At 34.8% G+C, this 22,566-nt stretch overlaps 3 protein-coding genes across 3 annotated transcripts; 1 reads left to right on the forward strand and 2 right to left on the reverse strand.

Annotated features, from left to right (window-relative positions):
- The first annotated feature begins 2,908 nt into the window (after nt 1–2,908).
- LOC145040858 (putative serine/threonine-protein kinase PIX13) lies at nt 2,909–3,969 on the forward strand. Its single transcript, XM_078988749.1, has 2 exons — nt 2,909–3,107; nt 3,644–3,969. Exons 1-2 carry the CDS (start codon nt 2,909–2,911, stop codon nt 3,967–3,969), a joined length of 525 nt encoding a protein of 174 aa, XP_078844875.1.
- A 1,358-nt stretch (nt 3,970–5,327) lies between these two features.
- Nucleotides 5,328–7,859, reverse strand: LOC145043945 (SAP domain-containing protein). The gene is made up of 8 exons (XM_078992722.1): nt 7,592–7,859; nt 6,826–6,943; nt 6,672–6,733; nt 6,533–6,584; nt 6,344–6,449; nt 6,162–6,260; nt 5,892–6,063; nt 5,328–5,810 (listed from the first exon to the last, which is right to left on the reverse strand). Exons 1-8 carry the CDS (start codon nt 7,779–7,781, stop codon nt 5,443–5,445), a joined length of 1,167 nt encoding a protein of 388 aa, XP_078848848.1. The 5' UTR covers nt 7,782–7,859; the 3' UTR covers nt 5,328–5,442.
- A 1,026-nt stretch (nt 7,860–8,885) lies between these two features.
- On the reverse strand, nt 8,886–13,873 carry LOC145043947 (CDPK-related kinase 5-like). The gene is made up of 11 exons (XM_078992723.1): nt 13,020–13,873; nt 12,646–12,776; nt 12,518–12,559; nt 12,321–12,429; nt 11,955–12,033; nt 11,529–11,825; nt 10,796–10,911; nt 10,576–10,683; nt 10,161–10,223; nt 9,891–10,058; nt 8,886–9,203 (listed from the first exon to the last, which is right to left on the reverse strand). Exons 1-11 carry the CDS (start codon nt 13,584–13,586, stop codon nt 9,060–9,062), a joined length of 1,824 nt encoding a protein of 607 aa, XP_078848849.1. The 5' UTR covers nt 13,587–13,873; the 3' UTR covers nt 8,886–9,059.
- Between the last annotated feature and the right edge of the window lie 8,693 nt (nt 13,874–22,566).

Raw genomic sequence — 22,566 nt, forward strand, 5'->3', positions numbered from 1 at the left:
GAAATTCGGCATTGGGCCCCACCTGGCATTGAGAAAAGCTTGGTATACATATAAACATATCAACAAATACACATAAATAATCACATAACATAAACATATAAACATTCCTCGGGCCCTGCCCGACATCGGACCGAAATCTGGAAGCATACAAATATTCCTCGAGCATTGCCCGACATCGTACCAAAATCTGGAAACATAAAAAACAGACACGTGCAAGAATCACGAAGACATCAACCATACAAACATTCCTCAGGCATTGCCCAACATCGGATCGGAGATCCGGAAACATATAATCGTACATCGGGCACTGCCCGACATCGGACCTTGGTCTGGAACATACTAGCATACATATACGGGCCGACATTGGTGCCTTCGACCCCTTCATACAAGAGGAAACTCACCTCTCAAAGCTAAATGCAAAATCTCATGGCAAGGAATCTCTAACGACTCCCCGAGCTATCATTACCAAATACCACTTAGTCAAAATCCAATAATCCTTCTTAGGGTAAAATGACCATTTTACCCCTCATCTACTTTGGTCCATGACATAGGCCCAAATTCTTAACATGAAGCGCCTAATTCCATATAGTCTTTCTAAGCCCACTTATGGCCTAATTTTCTAAATTGGGCCCAACTTCTCAAATGGACCTTCCCTTAGGCCCAATCATGTCCTTAGCCTAATAACTGACTTCTGATGGCCCACTAAGGCCCAATAGCTAAGAAATCCAAGATGGCCCAAACTGAGGACCAAAAGACGTGAAGCCCAAAATCAGCGATTACGTAGGGCGTACTCCTTTGTATGCTAAGCGTACAGGCTACATGGCTTGTATGCTACACGTACTAGCTTGTACGCCCAGCATACTACCCTGTTAAGCCCTATTCTTCAAAAGTGCTTAATCCCTTAAGACCTTAAGCTTAAAATACAGATCTGGATCCGTTAACACGTCTTAACTCATAAAGTTGATTACTTGGTGGCTTGCAACCTACCAAATGGACCCAAACTTGAAATATGACAACTATTTTCCATGAAAATGACTAGAACTCATGCATGGTTACAAAAGGACCTTCAAGATTGAAACTTTACTGCTCTTGGGACTTATATAGTACTAAGGGTGGCAACCCTAAGCCTAGAAACGGATTTAACCCATAAAAATCCATTCTTGGGACATAAAAAGGTCCAAAACACCATTAACATAGATCTAAGCATTCATGAGGCAAGTTGAGAGCTTTTTACTTCAAATGAATGCCATATAGTGGTGTTATCCCAAATCCTTGAGCTTAAGCTACTCAAGTTCTTCTTCTTCAACTTCTTCCATCTCCTTCCAAGTTTCAAATCATGAAAATAAGCTTCACAAGGCCAAAACACACAAAGATGAAGAATGAAAGGTTTCTAGGCTTTTTTAGTCTAGGTGGCTTGTACGGAGGCTAGGGTTTGGGACATAATGTTGTATTTATATGGCTTAAACCCTAAAAATTAAGGTTTTGAGTCTACTCGCGGTAACAAGAGTGCAGGAGAAGGTACATGTCAAGGTGCAGTAGGTAGCAGTAGTGGTGTCAAAAAAGGAGTTGGGAAGAAGGGAAAATCCCCATGATTTGAGAATTTGTAATTTGGTATTATGATCATGAAGGATAACTATGTTTTTGTTAAGCATTGATTGCATTATTACTTTGTTGTTATGCTTTGTTTGTTGATACTTTGTTGCTATGCAGGATAACTATTTGTATACCTTAACACTATGTTGCTATTTTGGATGTTTGTGTTAATGGTAAATGGTCATCTTGGATATTTTAAGTTTTGTCTCTTACCTTAAAACTTTGTCCCTTACGTTAAAACTTTTTTACTATATTGGATGCTACATGTATTAAATGGTATATTGCATATGTTTCTATTTTGGATCATAAATACCACATTTTCATTAAATTTGAACACCAACTAAGAACACCACATTATGATTACACAATATATTGTAAATAGAATTGAAGGTTTTTTCGTAATACAAATAGCAATACAAAATACACATACAAAAGACTAAGAACTTCATTACTAAACCTACACTTTATATATAAGGACCACAACAACAACAACAATAAAATAAAATAAAATAAAATAAAATAAAATAAAATAAAAAAAGCGCTAATAACTAGGTAAAACTTTAATTTGTGATTTTGTTCTTCAAGTTTCATCTTAAACTCCATAAAATCACAGTTCTGATCATAATCATTCACCTATGTTATGAAATTGCATAATGGTCCCTGAACTAATTAAAGAAGATCAAGAATTAGGGAAAAAATAGTGAAGATGAAGAACGAAATTAGACAAGATTAAAACCATTACCCTTACCTTTACTGTAAAGAATAATAGAGTTTCCCAGGGTTTCTTTTTCTATAAGATGTGTGAATCACTGTAGTGGCTCCATAATTACATTTAATATCGATCATTGTTATTAAGTTGGAAGAAATCATTCGTAAGGGGAGACAAAGGAGACGACAGCAAAGGAAGGGATGGAGGTAGTGTTTTGTATGCTTTTAAGATGCAACGACATTAAGAAGGTATACCAACCCTGAAAAGACGAAAATTCCCATGCATGCAAGGCACGTAGGGAGCTTAAACAAAAGCATTTAACGGTTAACGTCTATAGGAACTAACCGTGCAAGTAAAATAACAACTAGGGTGGTTCCAAGTTAATTTTTGAAAATATGGACTTAACACGTTTCTGGCATGTGTACGAGAGACGATTGGTGTAATTTAACTTATATTATGTTATGTTCAAACTCGTGGCGAAGGGGCGACCAAGGAGTTTTGGAGCACCTCTATCAACCCTCGGTAGGAAGAAAAAACCAAGAGTCAACAGGTGGTGGATCCGGAATAGTGAAATATGAAGTGCGAAACCTGGCTTTGAAACAGATTATGGCTACAAAGATGCCAGAAAGGCAAGCAAAAGGATTATGTTTTAACTGTGATGAGATGTCCTCGATTAGCCATAAGTGTGTGAAACTGTTCAGTATCATGATGGAGGATGAAGATGTTACTTGGGATGATCGTGTTGTTTTTACCAACACATACCCAGGTTTTGAGCTTGCGGACAAGCACAATGCAAAGGAAGGGAGTAATGTTATGAATCATACTTGATAACTCTACAAGTTAGTAGAAAATATTTTAGGAATTATCTTATTTCTGTTTTTAAATTTGGTAATTAGGATCATTTAAAATTTGAGTCAGTTTTGGAGTTTTTCTTTCCTTATTTGACTCTTTTGTTTATTCCTATTTAAAGGGTAGTCATTCATGAAATAAGATATGTTTGAATTTCAATACACTCAATAGAGTATTATTAGTTTAATAGCTTAGTTTAGTCTCCTACAAACAGGAGTCTAGGTTACAAGGGAGTTCACGGCTCCTTCAAGCACGCATTGGTCCTGTCACGAGGTATAGATCCCCAGGACATAACACTCACAAAACCCAAATGAGATTATGTTAGGAAGTAGTTATTTTTCATAAATAAAATCATGGAATTCTAAAAGGATTTGTCATTAAAAAAATTTATAAACAAAAATGGGTTATATTAGAACTTTTCCATTTCTTCTCTGATTCTGTCATACCAAACACACGTGTCAATAACTAACCAATCAAACACCATTTTGATAGGTTTTGCAATCAAGAGTGAGATATATGCTTTTGGAATGGTACTGTTGGAAATACTAACATGTTTAAAGGTGTATGTTGATAAGAAAAGATCCTCGGGAAAGAAAAACCTGATGGAATGGGCTATTTCATTGCTAGAAGATGAGATTAATTTGAGAATGATTATCGACCCACAACTTCAACGTAACAATTTTCCTCCAAAGGAAGATTTCAAGTTGGCTAAACTTGTTTTAAAGTGTCTTCAACCAAAACAAGACAAATACCCATCAATGGAATATATCTTGGAGGTCTTGCATAATTGCTATCAAAAGGAAATCAAAACAGTTTGACTCTTAAAGGTCAATCAGAATAGTTCTTATGTTAATAGACCTGTGAATGTAAAGCATATGATCTGGAAATCAACTGAGTATATGAATAGGAAAGAAAGTACTAATAAATGCTTGATCCATTCGTATAATGCCTAAATAAATAAAGCTATTATCTTTTTGAGATTTGTCTTTGCTTATTTGGTACACATGTCCAAATTCAATACGAATGAAGTAATTAGCTAATAGATCATGTGGGACTATATTAAGTTAAGCATGTTGTATTTCCACATTCCAACCTTTTTGATCTTCCTACACCTATTGTTAACCTTGACAAATCGACAAACTTTAGAAACAATTTTGCAAATAAAAATGTTTATGCACGCAAAACGTTTTGTATGTACTTAATAAGTATCTCTTTTATAAAAGTTTTTAAGGTATATATAAGTATAATAATGTATTTTACATAAGTGTATATCCCGCATTTTCACATAACAATGTTTTATATATAGGTATTTAAAATGAATTAATGTGTGTAAATACGTATTTTGCATACAAAAATGTTTCAAAAAAAAAATTTATATCAGTATTTTGCATATAAAAATGTTTTTTTTAAAACAAAATATATAGAAAAAAGAAGGTTTTTATGTGAAAAATGTTTTTTTTATAAATATGATTTTATACAACAAACAAAACATATTAAAAAAATTAAAATGTAAAAAACTAAATTTATGATGAAATTGTAACAAAATTTTGAAATCTGGACCAAAAGTGTAAATTTTGGACCAAATTTATAATAAAATTTAAAATACAACCAAAAAGTATAATTTTAAAAAGTAGAATGATCCGTTGACCGGGTAAAATTGTCAAATTAAATACAATTTCTGGTTTTTAGGACTTAACTGAATAAAAAAAATATATAAATATTAAATCGATTATGAGGATAAAACATATAGACTTTTATTTAAGTTATAAAAAGTAAAAAGGCAAAGTAGTCTCTAATTATTAATTAGGCATTAACAAATTTTATTTGAAACCTAATTATGTACTACATATAAATAGCACACCATTGAATGAGAAATTCTCTGTTGAAAGACTTGATCAGTGTAAACCCCAACTGTCTGAAAACTATTACCATTTGAAACGCGGCTCATACACAATCACAACCTCTTGTTTATCAGTTTAAATTTAAAAAGTTATTAACAATTATGTTGTCATTGTGTGTTTTTTTTAATTTTGAACGGTTACTTGAGTTTGCAGCTTATTTAAACAAGTCTAAAACTTTTTTTTTTTTTTACTTTATATAAACTTTGAAATTTAAAATGAGTCATTCAATCCAACCCATTGGAAAAAAGAAATAAACAGGTCAACAAAATATCTGGTTTATCTATAAGTAACGTTGACTTTCAAATATTTTGGATATTTGTTTAAAAGATAGTAAAAAAAATTGTACTTGTTTCAAAATAGACTTCAAACAATCAAATATGAATAGGTAATTCATATGGTGTAATGATGGTAACCACCTGGCTGATACTGATACCGATATTGATCCTGGTACTGATACGGATACATGACAGGATTCTGTCGAGGTGGTTGTCCAACAGTGTAACGCGGGACCCCTAGCAGGGACATATTAGGAAATGAAGAAATGCGGTCATAAGGAACGGGCAACAACGATGCTTCGTGTTGTTGGTGATGATGATTAGGATATATCGAACGGTTTGGGTCCGCTCGAAAGGGCATTTCCGTCTTTTTGATATATACAGGTTTCCTCTTGCGGTCACTTGTACTTGTATGTTTAGGTGTTCGAGTTGGTTGTTTACTTCGAGATGGTCCTTTGTTGGATAGCTTTTGTCTCTTTCTACCTAATTATCGAAACAAAAAATCAGAATATACTGACATGACATGACATGACATGACAGTGTGTTTTGACTTTTGGTATGTACCTTTGTTGTTATTGGAAAGAAATTCTGTCTTTTTTAATTTTCGTTTATTATTATTATTATTGTTATTGGAAGGAATTTCTGTCTTGTTTGATTTTCGTATATGTCTAGCTGCTTCCCCTCGCTTGTGTTTTTCTTCAAGAACTTTTGATCTTTCTGCTTCACTCTTCCATGGCTAAAAAGTAAAAACCACCACACAAAAAAAAAATTATATCTTTTAGTTGATTAAAAAAAATTAAAATTGCAATTTAGTTCCCATAATCAATAATTTACCTGTCTAAATGTCCCATATCTGTAAAGATTGCGACCTTTCACTAGCAAAGTGGAAAGCACAGGGAGTTTTTTCCACCCTTTGTTCCACAACACTTCAACCTTTTCAAACATTAAAATAATGAATTATGTTAAAACATGAACATAATATCATGTTTTTTTACTATATTATTTATCTGACTAACTGTGAATGTATGCTGTTGCTTTGATGCACCATAACTTTCCTTCACTATCCTTCCAGCAACAGTTCTTTTTCCCACTATATTTCCTCTATTTGCCCCTTTATCATATCTATAAGTGATTCAATTTGTTAATTCAATGAGGAAAAAACAATTTAGAGCATAAAAAGGGTAAAAGAACTTCAGGTTTCTTACTTCTTTTGTATTTTTTGTTTGAACAATACAACGTCTCCTTTGCATGCATCACCTGAATTTAAAAGAAACATTTCGGTTTAAACTTTAAAGTATTTAATTGAGAAAATAAAGAAGAAAATAAAAAAAAAAAAAGTATTACCAGTGCAGTTAATTGAAAATGATGATCTGGGATATATTGACTCACCCCCTGCAGCTTTTAAACTGGATTTTAAAAAACCTTTTATCAAGGTAAGATTCATAGCATCATATATTTAAAAATGTCATTTTTTTTATAATTGCAATTGATAACTAACCTCTCATGTTCTTTGATTCTCTGCCTGCATTCCTCCTTGGAGCCAGATAATCTCAATCCATGCTTCCTCAAGTATGCTTTACACTCTACAAGACTTAACTCCTTTATGCCATTACTTCCTGAAAAGATAAAATAGTATTAAAGAATGTTTTGTGCACTTAAAAATGCACTTCTGTTTCTTTCTTTTAAATCTTTTTTTCCAGAAAGAACAGTTCTCAAATCTATAATATCTTCAAAGGAAAGTGAGATGCCAAACAAGATGATCAGACCTAGGTCTTTATCATAATGCTAATGCCAATCACAATTAATATAAACCAGCATTTGAGCATGTTGCCAAGTGCAATATCCAAAAAATTAGGTCAAAATAAACAGATATTACCCTACCTAGCACAAAAATTAATGCAGTAAGCAATTTGACTAAAACAAAATCGAGTCCATATCAATTCTGAAAGTGTAAAGAACTTGTGTAACGCCTAAATTGAAGTGTTAACACTTTTACAGGAATGGAGGGATTGGGAATACTCTAATTTGGCAGTCAAGAACAGATACGAGTCGCATTATTCTTGGTGCTACAGTTCAACCATCAACCAAAGTATTACAATTTTTGCAATTAGTTACAAATGTGATTGATCACGCCAATCTACCGATAGAAGTAATTCAATTCAAACAAATAGTTGGTACAATTTATTCCCAGTTTTAAAGAGTTAATCATATCTGAGCCAGTCATATACTTGCGCATTTCTAATACGACGAAAAAGAAAACAAACCTTGATTATCAGAACATTCTTCTTCATCCGACTCAACATCGTTTTCTTCCTCCTCGTCATACTCCTGATCGTCCGATTCGCTATAATCGGTGTCGTCTTGCGATGAGAATTCCGATTCTAGTTCTTCTTCTTCGAAGATTCCGTCATCGTCTTCTTCGTCGGAGGAGATTGAAATGATGGGAGGTTTCATAACTGGTATTCAGAATCCAACCGCTCTTCACAAATTTAGGGTGGATTTTACAGAGGACTTGCTGGTTAGGGAACGTGTGCGCCACGCGAATATAAATACTAAAATTTTAAAAAAGTACTAAAAGCCAAAAAAAAAAAAAAAAAAAAAAAAAAAAAAAAAAAAAAAAAAAAAAAAAAGAAGAAGATGTTTCCAAATATAACAAGACTGCATAGTAAAAAAAAAAATTGATTTGAAAATTTTCAGTCCACATTAAATACAAGAGTTGACTCACTCTGCATAATACATCACTCCATACTATCGTATTGCAGACTGATAATCTGTATTGTGGATTTGCGTTTTTCTAAAATTCAGATAGTCTCTGTAGTCATAATGAGTTTCTTTATTCTATTATAAATGGCAAAATAGAAAAAAATAATAATAATAACAATTTTGTTTGAGAGAAAATTAGATTTCAATAATATGGATGAATTTTTTGTTATAGTTTGAATGGTAGGATCATAATAAATAATAGATAAAGAAAACATATATGTTAGGCCATTTGTAACAAATGTTGGTGTGTACATGTTTCAAGAGTGATTCGTACACAGCAGTTTTTTATCATACACAACAATTCATGTATTATATAGTTGAATAATACAACATTTTAAAGCAGATATTAACTATTAGAGGTTCCTTTCAAGAGATATTAACTATTAGGGGTTGATAGTACTGGTTAAAATTAAGGTTTCTTTCCAACATCCTGAGTATGGGTATTTTATGGACTTAATTAATGATAATGACATTTGGAAAACGTAATTTATAATAATAAAAATAGTTTGAATCTGTATTTGGTTATGGTTGTTGATATTGAAGAAATGAAAGTGATGAATAGATTAAATGTTGGACACCGATCAAATATAGAAGAAACCCCAAAAGTTCGGAGAGGGTCTGGAGGTAGAGGATCCAGTGGAAGAAGACGCAACATTATTATTCATTTGTTTGGAATTTATATGGTTTGAGGAAAAAGGTTTCACAAGAGTTTTATAGCTTTTTTGATAAATTGTTTTGATAGTTGTTTCACATCTTTATATATTCATTTAAATATAATCAATACAATATCGGAAATGGGAGGTAGAAATTAGTTGATTAGAACACGAAGCATCCGTTGATACATACAAATACAATGCCACTTGCATACATGTTCTTGTTTTTTCTAGTCAGAAAATTCATGTATAAAAGGGACGTTTTTCGGTTTTTCTCACATTCAACTCCAAATCCATACACAAATTTCACCAAGTGTTATTGAGGTTTATTTGCAAGGGTCCGACTCGAGACACCATGCAACAACTTCACAAATCCAAGAAAACTCAACTTCCCATCCGTGTGTCTGATCCAGTCATGGAGCACCGCGTGAACCGGAACCGACGGGCTCAACCCAAGTTCCTGTACAAGTATCGTCAGTTTCTTTGTCTAGACAAGACAGGACATGACATGACAGAACAGGTTATACTGCATTTAACATGCATTAGACTCAGACAGATGTCAACGAGACGAAAAATACATTTTTCGTTCTTCTACAGAACAGGTTGCACTGCTTTTGACATGTATTGAACTGGACTGAGACGAATGTCGATGTGACAAAAGTTGCAACTTTTTGTCCCGTAAACATTACTCAAGTCAAATGCATTGGACCGGAAATGAATATATAAATTTTTTTTATATAAACGTCAATAACAATAATGTATTAAAAAATATTTGAAAGTTAATTTAAGTTGTTTATTTTATTATTTTTCAAAAAAAACATATTTCTTGACTTCTTGGTATTTAATTGTTTATTCTTGTAAACAATTGTATAAAGTAATAAATAAACTTCTTTGACTTTTCAAAATACGCATACTACATATTTTCAAACACATGAAACATGTGTATATATAATATATAGTTTAACAATTTTCGAATGATTCATTCCATTCTTTCCATAGTCAACCAAACATGGTGATGGAATGTAAGTATGTAACAACTCATTCCATTCCATCACTTTTCTCATTCCATTCCATCGTTCATTTCCATTCCATCGTATCAAACAGACCCTTAGATTTTTTTTAAAAAAATGGTAAGAATAAAACTTACAGAGGCGAGTTCTTCAATCATGATGGCTCGATTTCCATCTTTTTCAAAGAGTTCATAGGCACAACGAGCATGTTGTTCCCATCTTTCAAGAGCCTCAAGTTGATAGATGTTTATTGCAGCTGCACAAAACTCTTCAAAATCCATCCTTCGATATTGAAGCGCACTAAGCTGCCATTATAATAAGAACACATGCATGATGAATTGGTGATGCGAGGGTATTTAAGTAAAATGGCGGATTGGTAATGTTTTTATATTTATCAAATGACATACCGATGCTAGGAAATCATGGACACGTGACTCCTTCATGGCATCCGTAGCATGTTTCATCAACGCCTGAAAAAGGTAAGAAAAAAGTTTCAATTTTTAGGGGTTAAAAGTTATATGTAGGAAATAGAAACATACTTTTGTTTATTTGTTTATTATTATCATTTATTCATATTACAAGCATTATAGTTTGAAAAACTACCAAATTATATAGAAAACTACTTTCACCATTATAAATTTATAGAGTAGATTCTTCAAAATACAATGTGCTAAAAACAATTGAAAGCAGAATGCTATAATTTGATAGAGTTTTGAAAGTAAAATGGTGTAATAGAAACTGATGAAAGTAATAAACAAATAAATGAAAGTATATTGATATTTTTTTAATATATTTAAATGAACTTATGAAACAGTTACTCACTGCTTTGATATTTTCCATGCTTATGGATCCGTTTTTGCTTGGTTCCAACAAAGAAAATTGCTCCTTTAAATAAAACAACTCATCTACAGTCAATGTCTTTGATAAAGCCTGCAAATTTTGAAGAAAAAAAGACTAAATTTAACACAAAATTATACAGATATTGAAAACAAAATAATAATTAGCAACATTCATCAAAAGAAAAAAAAAATTAAAAAGATACCCGTAAAGCAGCTTTACGAAGGGCAGAAGAACGCATATAAGCCTTCATGAGTCTCAATATGGAGATGTCAAGAGGCACTTTCACTTCATTAGTAGTATTTCTAATCCATGGATGACCTAAACCATATCATATCATATCATAATCAATTCAATATAAGCTTTCCTAGAACTATTTCTGATAATGAGAATCAAAAGGGCATTTACGTCTTTTGCACAAGCAATAGATCAAAAGTGAGTCTGTGTCCCACCTTTTTGAGTGTGACAAAAAGTTGTATTTTTTCCCACTTACATCAGCCCGAGTACTAATCCAATGCATGTCAAACACTGTGTAAGTTACACTGTGTTTGACATGCATTGGACTGAGACTTAGTAGTGGGAAAAAGCACAACTTTTTGTCACACTCAAAAAGGCGGGACATAGACTCGTATGACATGTTACGACAGAATAGGTTACACTGTGTAACATATTCTGTATGTAACCTATTCTGTCATGATACAATAGGTTAACACTGTGTTAACTTATTCTATGTGTAACCTATTCTGTCAAGACAGAATAGGTTACAATGACAGAATAGGTTATGTAACCTATTCTGTCATGACATGTTATCCGAGTCCCTGTCTTACTACCAGTCAAATAAATGTCAAACATAGTAAACCCGTTGTGTCATGTCATGTCATATCATTATGTAAAAGTCATCCATAGGGGTAAAAAGGTAAATTGTGGGGGACACTTACTGAGGCCTTGGGCAGCTGTCATTCTTTTTCTAGGATCTTTATTCAACAATCTTTTGACAAAATCTTTGGCCTCAGATGATAAAGTAGGCCAAGGAGCTTCATCAAAACTGGGGTCCGCTTTTAAAACAGCTCTAAAGATTCCCGATTCAGATCGAGCCCAAAAAGGGCGACTTCCACACAAAAGAATATAAGCTATAACACCAATACTCCATACATCTGCTTCGGTACTATATGATCTATGTAGAACTTCAGGAGCAACATAATACGCACTCCCAACAATATCATTAAGCCTTTCATCTAAAAAAAAACATCAAACACGTAAAAATCAAAAAGAGAAAACTATAACAACAAGGAATAGAGTCAATAGACAATAGAGACAATATATACATACACAAACATGTATGTATATGTAGAGAGAGAAAATACCAGGCTTCACAAAGTCTGATAAACCAAAATCTATGGCTTTAAGAGGCGAGTTTTCATCCTTTGATGTAAACAAGAAATTCTGATGCAAAGATTGAAAATTGTTAAATGGGAATTGTAGAAAGGAAATGATATATATTATAGTCAAACAATTCGTGTAAACTTATGTGGGAAGTCAAACAATGTTTTTTTTTTTTGGAATAGAGAATGAGTCAATAAACTATATGATGTGATAAAACTCTATAGTTCATATTAAAAAACAAGAAGCATAGAACAAAAATTTAGCACCAATGGATAATAATGGTGTTGACTTTTGACTTGAGTGATAAAAAAGATTCAAACTTTATCCATATTAAGTAAAAGTGTCACCTCTGGTTTTAAGTCTCGGTGTACAACACCTTGAAGATGACAAAACGCAACAACATTTAATATTTGTATCAATACTGATTTCGCATCATCTTCTGTGTATTTCCCACCTCTGAAAAAATAAATTCGGTTAATAAATTTAAAATTAAAACCCAATATTTTATATGTGTTTGACACTTGAAAGCAATAAAAAACGTTACCTTGAAAGTATTCTATCCAAGAGTTCCCCTCCTTCACATAACCTACAAAAAAAAATAATAATAAATTTAAGTTGCGGAATAGTTAAGAAACACAGAATGAAGATTTGAATGTATGATCGGATTCTTACTCCATCACAACATAGACTTTTTCATGATCTTCATATGCATCGTAAAACTGCACTAAGTTGTTATGTCCTGTTAAAGCTCGCAATATCTTTACCTCTCTTCTCACATCTTCAATGGCTATGGCTGTTGTCATCTGCAGAATTGACATGTTTCGATTGTAGTTAGATTGGGTCTATTCACCCTTAAAAGAAGTTGATCGAGAACTCGGAAAGTCAACAATTGAGATTAGAAAAATAATAATTGGATGCTCATATGATCCAATCAAATCAAATCAACTTCAGATCTGATCACTGTAGCATACGGATCAAAAGAAGAAGCTTGATCCGACGCAATTAGTGATGAGCAAATCAATCAAAAGGAAATTGAATCAACGAACCTTTGACTTCGGGATAACTTTGACTGCAACTTCCTGACCCTTAAGTTCTCCTTTCTTGAACTTAGCTTTACAAGTGTATCCAAAATGCCCTCTTCCGACTTCTTCACCAAGTTCGTATTTGCTCCCAAAATGCTTCGAAAACCCAAAGCTTTTATCTAATCCCGAAACCCCTTCCGATTCATTTCCCTCCGGTATCGCCGCCTCGTTCGGCTTCACCGAGCCATGCCGTCTCGCCAACACCGACTTAATGTGTTTCGCCGGAGACGGGGGAGGAAACGGTCGCCGGAAGAATCTCCTCGGAGTAGAATTAGAACTCGCATTAGGCGCCGGAGATTTCGCCGGAGATGATTTTTTCGAGAACCAATTGTGAGCGGGACTCGGACTGTAAAACGGAAAAAATGGAGACTTCTTCCCTACCTCAATTTCGTCCTTTGTGGTCTTCTTAGACGTCGTCGTCGTCGTTGTTTCTTCTACCTCTTTCTCATTATTATCTTTAACCGGAATATCGATATCATAATGACCGGAAAATTTGGATCCTGTCGAGGGTTTAGAGCTGCAACTACCCATTTGGGGGTTCTGCAAATCTCCACCCCCAAATAGGAAATTAACAAATTTTCACTGAGAATAAGAAGAAAAAAGCCTAGCTTTGTTGAAGCATTGTATGATACAAGAATTTGAAAGTGATTAGATTCGATAAGATATTTGAATTTGGTCTAGGGTTTACTGCAATTTTGTCTTAGCTGTTGGAGAGAGAGAGAGAGAGAGAGATGATGGAGATCTGTAAATGGTGATAAAAAGGAAAGGAGAGAAAGCGAGAAAGAGAGAGTGTGTGTTTTCTGCTTTTGTTGAAGTTTGTGATTTATTTATTTGTTTCTTTAAGTAAATTAATCAAAGTACATAAAACGGTACTCTTTTTTTGAAGCATTCATTTCATTGTGTATTTTAAAAAATTAATTGATTATTATAATTTATAAATAAAATAACTTATATGTAGAAATATATGTTATGTTAATTTTATTGCAACTTTAAAGAATATGGTTTCAATCAAAAAAAATAACTTTCGGGTAATTGAATAAAAAAATCATTAACAAACATTTGATATCCAATAACAATTGGGCTTAAATTTTCATTATTTAAGTTGGACCAGTCTATTGTTGAGAGATAATGATGGCAATTAAAAACTGAACAGTAAACTCATTCAATTACTAACCAATTTAATCCATTCAATTATCAAAAATTTATTATTCAATTAATATGATATTATTAATACGTATATTGTGCAAAAACTAATAAAAAATAAAATAAAACTACAATAAAAAGTTTAAAAAATATGTTTAAATAGCTTTATTTTCTTGATTGAATTTTGATATGTTGATTTTTGTATTTTGAAGTGGATGTTTATATAATAAGTTATCAAATGTATTTTGATTGTTTATAACTGAATCTAAATCTAAATTTAGATGAGAATCGGATGAATCCAATTAAGCTAACACCGGCGTATCAAATATTCAAATGGATAAAATCGATAACCAAAGGTTCAATTGGATTGAATTTATTCTACATAGTCAAATATTCAAATGGATAAAATTGATAATCAAGATTTATAACATCCTAAAATTCAATGCTAAAAAATTCATTTTAATTAAGTTAATATAAAAACCGATAGTATAAAAACATCTATAGTGTCATCCCATATCAAAACCAATATGTCAATAATCAAAACATATCATAATGAAATATCATCAGAGTATAATCTCAAATATCTCATTTGCGTAAAACATAGTGTGATGCCCTGCGATCATGTCGGCTCCTTTCCTTTTGAAGAAGAAGTACCTAAAACCAAAACTGAAAATTGTAAGCACGAAGCTTAGTGAGTTCCCCCATCATACCGCATACCATACAATAACATACTGCCTAGCATATTCGGGTGTTGGCCTACCCCTTCGGTCTATTTCAATCGGTAACCGCCTAGCATATCAGGGTGTTGGCCTACCCCTTCGGTCTTTTCAACCGATAACTGCCTAGCATATCTGGGTGCTGGCATACCCCTTTGGTCTCTTTCAACCGATAATGGGGAGTATTTCACCCCTATTACTACTACATATCATCCTAGTACATAAACACATGAATCACATACTACCTAGCATATCTGGGTGTTGGCCTACCCCTTCGGTCCTTTCGACCGGTAACGGGGTCTATCCCCCCTCCTACCACTATCACATAATATCATAACATACAAGCACATAAAGCATAACAGATAATATCATACCAGCTAATTATCACAAAGACAATCATCTCTACTATAATCAGCTATTAGTGGGTCGGCATTGGTGCCTTCGCCACTTCTACTATAAGGTAACTCACCTCACACTATTGAAGTCCTGCGGATAAAACTCTAGTTGTTGGATGACAAATTCCCAAACTATCAACATTAAAACAACACCCAATTAATAATTGAGTTCCAATACATAACCATAAGTCCATGCTTGGGTAAAAGTCTACTTTACCCTCAACCTAGCTTGACCTAAGCCCAAGGTCCAAACATACACTCCAAAGACCCAAAAGTCAAACAATGAACCAAAGCCCAATATATGGCCCAATTTTCCAAATTAGGCACAAACCCTTCACATGGGCCTTACTCTAAAGCCCATTCAAAATCCTCAGTCCATATTCTCGCTATTAGATGGCCCATCAAGGATACAAACATCTAGGCCCAAAAGAAAGGCCCAACTCAAAACCCAACACAATTAGGGTTTTCACATAAAATGACAATTAGGGTTAATTAGTAACAATTAAACCCTTAAGGACTTAATACATTAAGTCCATCAATCTATTAAGTCAATCATACAGTGTGGTCAGGCTTAATTCCTAATTCCAATCCACTGGTCCAAATGTGGGTCCCGACAATTCCAAAGCTCATATATCCAAAATTAGGGTTTTCTAAACCCTAATTAGGGTTTCCAACCCAATCGCGTGCCAATTAATCCATTGGTTAAGTTTTTAGATCAATTAGAGTTTCATTAGGTCAATTAGGGTTTCATTAGGTCAGGCACCACCCACTGCCATCTCGGGCGGTTGTGGTCGACGGTGGCTCACGACAGCAACCACCACCTCATGGTGGTGGTTATGATTCTAAACCAAAACATGTCTATGCATCTAAAAAATAATTCAATCACACACAAATGTACACCACCACCCAACATGGCAGCTGGTGGTAGTAGAAGACGGCAACATGGTAGCAGCCACCACCTCACGGTGGTGGTGGTGGTGGTGGGTTTTCCAGCCAAAAAATCACAAATAAAACATCACGAATGCTAAAAACAATGCATACACGCCCTTGACACACACAAATCATATTACAACAACAAACACACACATCCGGTTGCAAAACTCGAACACAGTCGTCCTTCACGGTAGCATGTAGCGGTCATGGCGATTGGCAGCAACTCACGGTGAAACAGCTGCATACCAGTGTCGGCAACGACGAGACCCAGCAGCAGGAAGTTCGACCGGTTTCCCCACAATCACAGTGTCGGTCTCAGTGGTTTTTCCCGGCTACAACCGCCGTCCGGCGATAGGAGCGGTTGAGGAGGTGCCGACAGCAAGATAGCAGGTGGAGGAATGGCGGTGAATCCAACAGGAAAAGGAGGTCGCGCCTCCACCGGAAAACGACCACAGCGGCCATGACACCCAATTCATCCGACTTTCACGGTGGTTCTAGTTTCATCCTTGACTTTGCCTGCGATAGTAGTGATGATGGTGAAAGCAACGGCGTGGAGGTAGTGGTTAAGAGGACTCCGGAAATATGGTGGCGGCTGAAGAATGTCGTTAGGGTTAAGGTTACATGATGCTTATATATGAAGGCTACATATGAGGGTGACGGGTTTATGAGCGTAAATTTTAAAACTTGACTCATAGTTACACATCCTACCCCTCCCTCTCAATTCTTTTCAAATCCACTCCACAAATTACCATACATCCCTCAGCATTTCGAAACCTTTTCAATTTAAGTCCAATAATTACCAAACACCCCTGACTTCTAAAAATCTTTACAAAACATATATGTAACTTGTATTTTTAACCCCCAAAAATCCAAATTATATCATTTAACTCCCTGAAACCAACACCCCGCGAAATATTAAGGATTTAGGGTTATAATAAAATAATATGATTTACATTTTGGGGTCAAGGGCTTATTATTTATTTACTTATTTAATTAAATTTCAAACGGAATGTTACAAGGTTTGATGGGATTGAATTTGTTCATTAGGCCATAGTCAAATATTCAAACGGATAAAATCGATAAATGAAGGTTCAACTGGATTGAATTTGTTCACTAGGCCATAGTTAATTGACCTAAGATCATCTGTCAAAATCTTATATCGAATCGATGATTTAAAAGAATTTTAACCGTGAACACTTATAGTTCAAGAGTTAACATATAAGAGGATGTTCAGCATTTTATTTTAAACCTCAAAATGATTTTTAGGCAAAATAACTTATTGACTTGTAGAAAAATAATAAGTTTTTAAAAAAGTGTTTGTATTAGCTTTTGTAGTGGGAAAAGTCAATAATTCAATAAGTTATTTTTTAAAAAATGTTTTTCTTAACTTATATATCTTTTAAAGGAGTTTTGAAAAGTTAGAAATCATAACTTATTGAAATCTCTTTTTTAAAGGGTTTATTAAAAGTTATTTTAAAAGTCATTTTCATATTGCCAAACATTTTTTTAACTTATTGATTTTTCAAAAAGTCAATAAATCAATAAGTCAATAAGTTGTTTTTAAATGAAATCCCAAACACCTTTTAAATGTTCATGATCATAGTTTTGTAATTAAGTAATATCACGAAGGGATTGTTTCTGGTTTTTTGTGGACCTAAGCAAAAAACCCAAGCAATATGGGTCAACCTTGCACTAGATCTTGATGTCATGAGATTGTGTTTATCTAAATTGGCATGCTCTAAACAAACAAAAATTCTTAAGATAAGTTATATACTAAATCGGATTTTATCACAACCCATTTTGCATCAAATTTGATCAAGTTGGACTTGGATTTTAACATGCGGGACCAAAATTGTTGAACAATTTTGTAACATGCAAAATCTCGAAGAGAAATTGTTGAGGATAACCTTATTTTAAGGTGAACTCGGTGAATTGGAGGAACCAACTCGACGTGTTTAAGATGGAAGAATTGTGGGGATTAAATGAACAAACTCGGTGAGTTGGGAGCTGGGAAGGAAACTCTAATTTTTAGGGTCTTGCACCATATTTAAAGGCCTTAAGTCCTTTTTCTGACCTCCTTATCAGCCTCCATTGTTATCGAAACCCTAAAACGAGTTGTAGCCTCCATTGTCAAGTTTTTGAGACTTGGAAGGAAGTTTGGTGAGCATTTTGTGCATTGTGAAGGAGTTAGAAGATCTTGAAGTTTCTATCATGGAGAAGGAGGTCTTGGATCCATAATCCCTCCATTTCTTGCAGTCACTTTAAGATATCAAGTTCATACCTTGATTTGTAGATGATTAGATCATGTTAGTTTGGGTTTTGTTATGTTTTGGCCTCTTTTAGGGGATGATGATGGAGTGAAGTCATTTAAGGGGTTTGTTCTTTCAGATCTAAGTTGGTTTTGGTACCCTTGAGCTTAAAGGTACAAACGTTATAAGGATTTTGGTTTCATGCATGGATTAAGCCCATTTTAAGCTTAAGAGCTTCATTTAGACATGCATGAACGTAAAGTTGGCAACTTTACTTGGTTTTCCAACTCAAGGAAGTCAGATCTATGTTTTGGGGCCATGTCCTTATGGATGAAGTGCTTAATGTATTAAGATGTGGGTTTCTAGAGAACTCAGCGAGCTTATGGATAAACTCGATGAGTTGGCTCAGTTTTCCCCCGACTTTGCAGATTGATAGCGGAACTCGGCGAGTTGGGTCAACTCAGGCCATTGACCTTAACTTTTGACTCCTGTCTTTGACCAAGTTTTTCTAAGGGGGTACTTGAGGTAATCAGAATTTTAATTAAGAAAATTATGGGCTAGGATAAGACCCATATGGGATTGGACCCAATTTGGAAAATTGGGCCATTAGTGGGCCTTTTGTGGATCTTTTGGATTTGGGTCTTAGTTTTGGTTCATGTTGGTTTAAGGGTAAAATGATAATTTTACCCCAAGTAAGGATATTGGATTATAGTTTGGAACCCAATTGATAATTGGGTGTGTTGTTGGTATTGATAGTTCGGGAAGTCGGTAGGGCAACAACTAGGGATTTCTTTAGGTAAGATTCTACATTCGAGGTGAGTCTTCTTACTATATCCATGGATCGAAGGCACCAATGCCGACCCATTACATGTTATGTGATATGCTAGTTGTCTCTGTGATACTTGCATGGAAGACCCCGTGGGAGAGCTCGTTGTCTATGGATATTAGACCATAAGGGAAGGCCTATGGCATTCCAGGAAAAGACTATGGGGGATCCCATGGAAACTATATGTATGTTGCATGATAAGGGGAGGAGTAGTGAGTGCGCATGCTCTAACTATTTTGCGGATCCCTGATAGTCGTGAGGATAGGCTAGGAGCCCCAGTAGAGAAGAGTTAATCATTGCAATTCCAGGAAAGGGAGGTCCATGCTTTGTCAGGTTATTTTCTGGGCATATTATCTTTTACCTTCTGTTTGGTTATTATTAGTTTTCATGTTCCTTGGGATTTGATATTGATTTGGGTAAGCAATATCTTTGGTTTCTGCCCTGTTATCATTAGGGTATAATCTAGAGAATCATTATATGTCATTTGCATGCCATGAATCATTAGTGGTTTAGTGAAGGGTTGTTTCCCTTATAACAGGTTTGGAGTGTTTGGTGTTATCTTGGTTGGTAGTCAAGATTGATTCGGGGGCAATGTGTAGAAGGTTTATGGTATGAATTCAGCAGGTTAGTTATCCAGTGTCGCCAGGATCCGATGGTTTTGCATTGGTGCGTGGATTGGATTTTAAGGGTGCTAAGGGAAGTGTTATGTTGTTGCGGTTTATACTGGAGCATTCGTACTTGGGACTTCAAGATTTGAGTGCTATCATTTTGAGCATTTGGGGTTATCAGTAATGTTGGGATTCGGGAATCTTCAGGGGTTGTTTGGTCTTCGGGAGTGTTAGATGAGCTTTATATTTACTTGGGCTGCAGTCAATCAGAATCCAACAATTCTTTGGTATTGGAAGGGGGATAAGATCCATCGGTTCAAGGGAAGGGTTATAGTTTTAGTCTCCAGCATAAGAGATCGGGGAGTTGGTATAATATCATGGGAGGTGATCTGGATTATCAGGTAGGTTGAGATTTCAAGGATAATCATCAAGGTTTCAGGAATCAGATGATCAATGAATTTGGTTAGAAAGGGAATGCTAGTATTGTTCAGCATAGGGTATGGACAGTTCACGCCAGTTGAGAAAAATAGATCAAAATTCCAAATGGATTAAAAGGCAGGAAACCTTCGTCGAGAACAAGTGGGGGAGAGTTAAGTGGCTATTCAAATTGAGGTTCTATTGGTATGGGTTAAGGAAACTCCCAAGCACAGGTCGGCATCTTCATTGTTATTCATGTTAGGTTGTGGGATTTAAATGCGTGATGTGAACTCCTAATCAGTTGTAAGATTCGGCTCAGGACGCGTGGTTTTGTGTCGGTTTGAGTATGGTAAGACCATTAGTGGTAACCATGGTGGGTTGGAGGTGTTGTAAGATTGTGATGGAATCATAACAATCACCAGCTCGAGGTAGAAGATTTTTAGAAATGGTCGAGTGTGATGGGGAATCAGTTCGTGCCTTAGGCACGTCGATTAGGATTGTTGAAGAGTATTCTCTATTTTGGGTTGAGGACCGTTGGGTTCCGGGTTAGAGTCGGGGATGTATAGATTTAGATGAGTAGGACCCATGGGCGAGACTCGTGTGATGATTATAGATCGGGCGGGTCCTGGTAGAGATTGTTGGGTCAAAGTATCAGATCTTGAGTTGCATGATCTGTTGGGTTTTTGATACGAAATAAAAGTTTGTTTTTCACAAAACCCGGCAACGGAAGACTTTAGAAATAACATGTTTATTTTTAGTTCATACCAAAACCTAACCATCATGGATCCATTTATAGAGGTTAGAATGAAATAAACCAACCATAGGATGTTTTAGAGATAACCTTTGAAGCTTTTGAACCCACTTGGTTTTAGGGTGTTGATGAAGATAATAAAAGATCAAAGTGTATGATCCTCTCTACAAGTATCCACCATCAAGAGTAAGGCACTAGGAATGCTAGTTCTTTCTTGTATTCCTGAGTGTCTAAAGCCTTTAAATGCTTAACTCAATTAAGCACTAAAGGGAACAACTCAAGAGGTCTTCTAAATACCGAACTAACTTCAAGAGAGAGAGAGAGAGAGAGGAAGAAGAGAAAAAGAACCCACGGTTCTAGAGAGAAAAGAGAGGAAGAAGAAGAAGAGCTTCACTCTTTCAAAAATGTAAGCCTCATGCATCTATTATATAGCCCATGAAAAATAAGGCCTAACCATTAAAATAATCTAAAGTAATGGTAGTATTTAGAAGCATGAGAGACAAAAGGTGGAAGGTTGAAAAGCAACCTCCCACACCATCATTATGCCTTTTAAAAAGTAATATTCTTTATTTTTATAAACTTCAAGTTTATAAAATATAAACTTTGTCTTTAGGTAGAAAACAAAAGAATCCGACTAGTCCAAAATGTTGTGCAAGACTTATTAATTCATACCATAGGAAATAATAACTAGTAATACTCTCTTATAATTATTATTTTCACAAAACAATAATTATGACCTAATTAATATACAAGAATTGATATTATTTATTAATAATAAATGTACAAAATGTGCCAACTTGATAAATGTGTGACCCTATAGTATCATATATTATTAGCAATATCACTCCATAATGAATCTTGGGCATATAGATCCAATAATCTCCCACTTGCACAAGATTCATTATAGATTGACATAGACATTAGCTGACGTCTAGCAACAGGCTACTGCCCCTAAAAACATATGAAGGGTGTCATCTCATCAACAACCAATTCCAGGAGCTCTAAGCTGCAATTGTTACTAAAGGTGTGGTATCAACTATTCCTTTATCTCAGACATCATGTCGAACATGAGATATGGATCGCGATCAATCTCATTTACTGTTCAACTTTAACTAAGGCCTTAGATGTCATGTTCTCAATGAATAAGAGGGACAAATCCCATCTTGACTACATATGCCCATCAATGTAGTTCATGTCATACCCAACGATGGCCCTTATGACTACCTTTTACGAAACAACGGTAAACCATGTCAAATCACAACAATTCCTACACCCTAAGTCCCAAATATGTATCTCATGTCTAAGAATACAAAGATCATCTTGACTACATACGCCTATCAATGTAGTTTATGTCATACCCAACGATGGCCCTTATGATTGCTTTTTACGAAACAACGTTAAACCATGTCTAAGCACAACAATCCCTACACCTCAAGTCCCAAATATGTATCTCAGGTCTAAGATTAAAAAGAT

Source organism: Lactuca saligna, chromosome 4 (assembly GCF_052625555.1).
Source record: "Lactuca saligna cultivar CGN05327 chromosome 4, ASM5262555v1, whole genome shotgun sequence".
Lineage (NCBI taxonomy): Eukaryota > Viridiplantae > Streptophyta > Magnoliopsida > Asterales > Asteraceae > Lactuca > Lactuca saligna.